This window comes from Lactuca virosa, chromosome 2 (assembly GCF_052849685.1).
Source record: "Lactuca virosa cultivar CGN04683 chromosome 2, Lactuca_virosa_CGN04683_v6, whole genome shotgun sequence".
NCBI classification, from domain to species: domain Eukaryota; kingdom Viridiplantae; phylum Streptophyta; class Magnoliopsida; order Asterales; family Asteraceae; genus Lactuca; species Lactuca virosa.
Window position 1 is genome coordinate 252,880,985 of NC_136427.1, and position 7,567 is coordinate 252,888,551.

Consider the following 7,567-nt stretch of genomic DNA (forward strand, 5'->3'; position numbering starts at 1 on the left):
CCCGTGAGGAACATGACTTAAATATATAATTTTCATAGTAAAGATTCATAATTATTAATCAATTATTTTAAATAAATCATTTTAAATAAATTATTAATTAAGAGATATATCAAAATTTTAAAATTATTATAACTTTAAATTTAAAATATAATTAGAAAAAGTAAATTTGAATTTTAAAATGATTGCCTAATATATCTCAATGACATTTGTCATAATATTAATGTGGAGTTGTATTAGAGTGATACATGACAAAAAGAGATTAAAACTATTTTTTTACTAGAATAGTGATATATATATATATATATATATATATATATATATATATATATATATATAAATTTGTTTTTTAAAATCCATAAAACAAAAAACACTCTATAAAAACATTATAAAACTAGTTTATGAGATTTTTCATCCCGAGGAAATTAGATCCGGCGAAAAATAGTAAATTAACTCTTTCCATGTGAGGTGGAGCAGTTCAAAGTTTAGCAACTCATCAAGCAGTTGCAAGAGCAAATAAAAAATGATATCATCACGTGCTCATCGGTCAATGAGTCAATCAATGAAAATCGAAATACTTCCAAAGAAAGAAAAGATTCGAAATCATTGGACGTGTAATCTACAACCCAAGAACCGCCTCTGAGATGAATATCCCAAAGATATAAGAGACCCGCGAATCCACGATTTCCGACTTTCGATCCAAATCAGGAAAAGAAAAAGAAAAGTCCAACAAGTCTCAACCAAACAAAAAACCTCAAAATCAATCTCGCAATTCGCAATCACAAACAGTTCCCACATTTTTTGGTGCGTTTCCTACTTTTGTACTCATCCATCGAGTTTTCGATCAAACGCGATTTGTATCATAAAATTTACTCAAACTCACAGAAACACTGATCTTGGGTTCCCATGGGATCTTTGAAGACCGAGGAGGAGCTAGAAGTGATCGGAGAAGTCTCAAAAGATGCTATTCTGTATGTTAACGGAGTCCGTAAAGTGCTCCCTGATGGTTTAGCCCACTTAACTCTGCTCGAGTATCTTAGAGGTAAACGAAAACGCATAAACTGAATCTTTTTTCTTTCTTTTCGAATCTGATTAACCTATTTTACCTTTTTCTATCACTGATGTTCTGATAGAAACAAGATTTGGCAATTTCTATCTGATGTTTCAAGTTGACTCTAGATGTTAAAGTCCCCAACTTCGTTTTAGTGTTGTGTTTGTATCAGTTGTGGAACTTTTGAAAAACTTTACTCTTTACTTCTGTTTACTTTCTTGCTTGCGTATATGCTTGTTACTAGGTCCTTCTGTGAATGTCTAGTTCCATGTTTCTTTTATGGCATTCGTGCTTTTAGAGCCTAATTTCTATGTTATCTGTTGCTTCTTTCATACACTATTAGTGTGCTTGTTTCTTCTTCTTCTTTCTTTCAGCTTTATTTCTAATATCTGCTTTCTTTCTTTTTTCCCCCACCTTTTCCTACTAAATCATCTGACTCCTCTTGTACCCCTGTTGTCCACATATAGATGTAGGTTTAACAGGAACGAAGCTTGGCTGTGGTGAAGGAGGTTGTGGGGCATGCACTGTCATGGTTTCTTACTTGGATCAAAATTCAAAGAAATGCGTGTGAGTTTCTTTCTTTCACTTCCACCTTTTTTTTTCCTATTTTGTTTCAAATACAATATGATCAAAGATTCAAGTCATATCTAATTCTGGTTTTTTGTTCTTCAGGCACCAGGCAATCAATGCTTGCCTGGCTCCATTGTATTCTGTTGAAGGAATGCATGTAATCACAGTGGAAGGTTTAGGGAATCACAAATTTGGTTTGCATCCAGTTCAGGTAACCCTCTTTTAGTTCCTTATGAGTTATGAGTATGTCTTTTTCTATTAAAGTTGTTTCCAACTTAGATTTAAAATATATACAGGAATTATTAGCACGTAATCACGGGTCACAATGTGGATTTTGCACACCTGGATTCATCATGTCCATGTACGCGCTGTTAAGGTCTAGCAAAACAACTCCCACTGAAGAGCAAATTGAAGAAAGCCTTGGAGGAAATTTATGTCGATGCACTGGTTATCGACCTATTCTTGATGCATTTCGTGTCTTTTCCAAGACTAATGACTTATTATACACGACCAATTCTGTTTCATCACAAACAGATGGTGAGTTTGTTTGCCCTTCAACTGGTAAACCGTGTTCTTGTGGATCAAAAACTGTCAAAAAAGGCGATATTTGCCACGATTATAAACCTGTTTCTTATAACGAAATTGATGGAAGTTCATACACAAACAAAGAAATCATATTCCCACCTCAGCTTTTAATGAGGAAACCAAGATATCTAAGCTTGAATGGTTTTAATGGGATCAAATGGCATAGGCCATTGGAGCTAAAACACGTTTTAGAGTTAAAATCAAGATTCCCTGATGCAAAATTAGTTGTGGGAAACACCGAAGTTGGAATAGAAACTAGGTTAAAAAAACTTCATTACCCGGTTTTTGTATCCGTGACCCATGTACCCGAACTTAATATTTTGACCATTAACGATGATGGAATGGAGATAGGAGCTGCTGTTAGGCTTTCAGAGCTTCAAAAGTTGTTAAAAAAAGTTGTCAATGAGCGTTCTTCTCATGAAACATCATCTTGTAAGGCGATCATTGAACAAATAAAATGGTTTGCTGGAACTCAGATAAGAAATGTTGCATCTGTTGGTGGGAATATATGTACTGCAAGTCCGATTTCAGATTTGAATCCTCTTTGGATGGCTTCAAAAGCAAAGTTTAAAATTGTTGACATTAATGGAAACATTAGAACCACTTTAGCTGAAAATTTCTTTTTGGGATATCGAAAAGTGGATTTGGGGAAAAACGAGATTCTTTATTCGGTTTTTCTTCCATGGACTCAAAGGTTTGAGTATGTCAAAGAATTTAAACAAGCTCACAGAAGAGAAGACGATATTGCCCTTGTAAATGCTGGAATACGTGTTTTTCTTGAAGAAAAAGATCAGAAATGGATTGTTTCTGATGCATGTGTTGTTTATGGTGGTGTTGCTCCTGTTTCTCTATCAGCTGTAAAAACAAAAGCTTACCTAATCGGGAAGCCATGGAATAAGGAAATGGTGGAAAATGCCATGGAAATCTTGAAACAGGATGTTGTGATTTCAGAAGATGCGCCAGGTGGCATGGTGGAGTTTCGTAAATCTTTAACTTTAAGTTTCTTTTTCAAATTCTTTTTGTGGGTATCTCATCAAATGAAAGGTCAAGATTTCTTTGAAGAACCCATACCCATTTCCCATTTATCAGCTATTGAGCCGTTTCATCGGCCATCTGTAATGGGTAGTCAAGATTATGAAATCACAAAACAGGGAACTTCTGTGGGGTCCCCTGAAGTTCATATGTCAGCTAGACTTCAGGTAACAGGAGAGGCTGAGTACACAGATGACACCCCTATGCCACCTGGCGGTTTACATGCTGCTATGATATTAAGCAAGAAGCCTCATGCTCGTTTGCTTTCAATTGATGATTCCGGTGCCAGATCATCACCTGGATTTGCCGGAATATTTTTTGCCAAAGACATTCCGGGAGATAATGCCACTGGCCCTGTTGTTGAAGATGAACAAGTCTTTGCTTCTGATATTGTCACTTGTGTTGGCCAGGTACTCTCTAACTAATACTTAATAAAGAAATCGGGTTGATTTGTATTAATCGTATCTTGATTTAGAAATTATTGTCAAATGTTTTCAGGTTATAGGAGTCGTTGTTGCTGATACTCATGAAAATGCGAAACTTTCAGCAAGAAAAGTGGTCATTGAATATGAAGTTTTACCACCGATCTTATCCATAAAAGATGCTGTAAACTCCAAAAGTTTTTTTCCAAATTCGAATAGGATATTAAGTAAAGGGGATGTTGACCTCTGTTTTGAGTCAAACCAATGTGATAAAATCATCGAGGGCGAGGTTCATGTTGGTGGCCAAGAACACTTCTATTTGGAGCCACAAAGTTCATTCGTTTGGACCATGGATGGTGGCAATGAGGTTCACATGATCTCATCGACTCAAGTAAGATCACACCCTTTAGAGTTTCACAAACAATAATCTTATTGATTTTCAAGATTAATTTAAAAGCATACATTAAACCCTTAATGTAGGGTGGATCTAAATTTGGCGGATATTGACATATTGAAATCAAGCAACTAACTAATAACATGATCTAAGGAAATCACGTGAAATTTACAATTTTAACAGAATAATTTAAAACCAAAATTGGGGAAAAGTGAACAGATTTTGTGTGATTTTAGGCACCACAAAAGCATCAAAAGTATGTTGCCCATGTGCTCGGTCTCCCGATGTCAAAAGTGGTTTGTAGAGTGAAGCGAATTGGCGGCGGATTTGGCGGGAAGGAGACGAGATCGGCTTTTTTTGCTGCGGTGGCGGCGGTCCCCGCATACATTTTGAACCGACCCGTGAAACTTACATTGGATAGGGATGTAGACATGATGATATCCGGTCAGCGACATAGTTTTCTTGGAAAGTACAAGGTAACGGTTTTTCATGATTTGAATCAATCGAAATTTTGGTTGTTTTATGTTTACTAACATGGGGGTATTTTGGTTATTAGGTTGGGTTCACAAATGAAGGAAAGGTGGTTGCTTTAGATCTTGAAATCTATAACAATGGAGGGAATTCACTTGATTTGTCTCAAGCGATACTTGAACGTGCAATGTATCATTCGGATAATGTTTATGAGATTCCAAATGTTAGAGTTTCCGGAAGTGTTTGTTTCACTAATTATCCTAGTAACACTGCTTTTAGAGGGTTTGGTGGGCCCCAAGGTATGTTGGTTACTGAAAATTGGATCCAAAGAATTGCCATGGAAGTTAAGAAAAGTCCCGAAGAAATCAGAGTACGTATATAAACCGAATCATTATTCGTATATGTCATAAAGATTATTATATTACTATTGATTATTTCCATTTTAGGAAATGAATTTTATTGGTGATGGGTCAATATTACACTTTGGTCAACAAATTCAAGACTGTACTTTGCATCGGCTATGGGATGAACTCAAGAAATCTTGCAACTTCTTGAAAATTCGAAGTGAAGTTGATGAGTTTAATCTTCATAATCGATGGAAGAAACGTGGAATTGCTATGGTTCCAACTAAATTTGGTATTTCATTTACTACAAAGTTTATGAACCAGGTGAGTTTGCGTTTGAAATGATTGGTTATTGTTTTTTAAGGTTTTAGTAGTTAGTTTTAGCTTAATAATTTTTTTATTGGCTGCAGGCAGGTGCGCTTGTTCAAGTGTATACAGATGGAACTGTGTTGGTGACACATGGCGGTGTTGAGATGGGCCAGGGTTTACATACAAAAGTTGCTCAAATTGCTGCTTCTGCCTTTGAAATTCCACTTAGTTCTGTATTTATTTCAGAAACAAGTACTGACAAGGTAATAAATAATGTATTATAGTACATGAAAATTATAAGAATTACTTTTAAACTAGTATTTTGCCCACCACGTGTTGTTGTGGTGGGGCCAATCTTTTTTGTAAATTGAATTTTGGTGATTGTATTGATAAAAGTTAGATACCGTTGCATTTGTTAGTAGATAAATATACAGGGTCGGTACCACTGATTCAACTGTCGGTTGGATGGGGTAAACACGAAAGTTTACAAAATCGAGGGGGTGAAAGTGACATATTACAAAGTTGAGGGGTGGTAACTGTAGGAAAATCATATTATAAATACTATGGGGGTAAACATAAAAGTTTAGGAAATGGAGGGGGGTGAAAGTAACATTTTAGGAAGTTCTAACTTGAGGGAGTAAAAGTGACATTTTACAAAGTATAGGGGTGGAAAGTGGCGTTTTACAAAGTAGATGGGTGGATAATATTGGTGTTCAAAGTTGAGGGGGTGAAAGTGGCATTTCACAAAGTAGAGGGGTGGAAAATACCATTCTGGGGGTGGCAACTGTCGGTGAAAACTGAAAACATCCACCGAGGTTGCCTTTTGATATATAGTATAATGTGGCACCGTGAATTCTTTTTTTGAATTACTTGGTTATTCCATTCCATCATACCAAACAAACCCTTAATTCTGGTTCTATTTCTTTACATTTGTTAGGTTCCTAATGCGTCTCCAACAGCAGCTTCAGCCAGCTCGGATATGTATGGTGCAGCAGTTTTGGACGCGTGTAACCAAATAAAATCAAGAATGGAGCCGATTGCATCCAAGAAACAACACACTTCTTTCAAGGAGGTATATGAATTATCAACAACAACACTTGATTGAATCATTAACTTTAACAAATAACAACAGAACAACTCATGAGATTATTCTAATTTTTTTATTCGTTTTCAGTTGGTAAACACATGTTATTGTGAGCGTATAGATCTTTCTGCACACGGGTTTCACATTGTCCCTGACATTGGGTTCGATTGGACAACTGGAAAAGGTAATCCATTCAGGTACTTCACATACGGGGCTGCATTTTCCGAGGTTGAAATCGACACATTGACCGGAGATTTCCACACAAGGGCTGCTGATGTCATCTTGGACCTCGGATTCTCCATCAATCCAGCCATTGATGTTGGACAGGTAACATGTAAATTTACATTCTTGACCCTGATCTTCAAACGCTATAATCATATTTGTGTTTTTAATTTGCATACACAGATTGAAGGAGCATTTGTGCAAGGTATGGGATGGGTGGCTCTTGAAGAGCTGAAATGGGGAGATGAAGCTCATAAATGGATTCAACCTGGTTTCTTGTTTACATCTGGTCCTGGAAATTACAAGATTCCATCTGTCAATGATGTTCCTTTCAAATTCAAGGTTTCCCTATTGAAGGTACAACTTATTATACATATATACTTGTAAAAATCCAAACAAAAGAATGGATATCAATTGAATGTTTGTAAATTGTAATATACAGGATGCTCCAAATGACAAGGCGATACATTCATCAAAAGCTGTTGGTGAACCTCCATTCTTTCTTGCTTCGTCTGTGTTTTTTGCCATTAAAGATGCGATTATAGGTGCAAGAGCTGAATCAGGGTTTCATGGCTGGTTTCCTCTTGACAATCCTGCAACTCCTGAGAGAATCCGGATGGCTTGTGCTGATGAGTTCACAGCTCCATTTGCCAAATCTGATTTTCGACCCAAACTTAGTGTTTAGTAAGCATTCCATCAAGTTAACACATAACACATGAGGTGGATGCTTGTTTTTCGTGCATAGTACTACTATTTGTACATTAATTTGTATATTTATATAAGAAATCTATTCTGATTATTAGCTTTTATAAACTTGGTGAAAGAAATGTAATGTGAAGATATAGTTCTTCTGTATGTTTGAAAGTCTCTCAATCCAGTATCTTTATCTTTGGTATGACAACATATCTCTATCTTTGACATCACAACATATTTTTTTGATAAAAGTTGAGGATTTTAATAGTTTTTATAAAATATTTTATGTAATCATATATTAATTATTATGACACTTTTGAATTTTAAGAAAACTATCAAGGAAAATACTATTACAATTTGATATAACTTGTAATTACAAATTACAAAGATAAC

The 7,567-nt window shown here is 35.7% G+C and overlaps 1 protein-coding gene across 2 annotated transcripts; it reads left to right on the forward strand.

Annotated features, from left to right (window-relative positions):
• The first annotated feature begins 593 nt into the window (after positions 1-593).
• On the forward strand, positions 594-7,280 carry LOC145160776 (xanthine dehydrogenase 1-like). 2 transcript variants are annotated; one of them, XM_079080100.1, is made up of 14 exons: positions 594-801; positions 883-1,039; positions 1,516-1,615; positions 1,721-1,829; positions 1,915-3,645; positions 3,734-4,048; positions 4,288-4,527; positions 4,608-4,892; positions 4,969-5,190; positions 5,277-5,438; positions 6,113-6,247; positions 6,350-6,586; positions 6,665-6,838; positions 6,924-7,280. In XM_079080100.1, exons 2-14 carry the CDS (start codon positions 904-906, stop codon positions 7,164-7,166), a joined length of 4,089 nt encoding a protein of 1,362 aa, XP_078936226.1. In that variant the 5' UTR covers positions 594-801; positions 883-903; the 3' UTR covers positions 7,167-7,280. The 2 variants fall into 2 exon arrangements, with proteins under 2 accessions (XP_078936226.1, XP_078936225.1); XM_079080099.1 differs by having other exon boundaries at positions 595-1,039.
• The last annotated feature ends 287 nt before the right edge of the window (positions 7,281-7,567 follow it).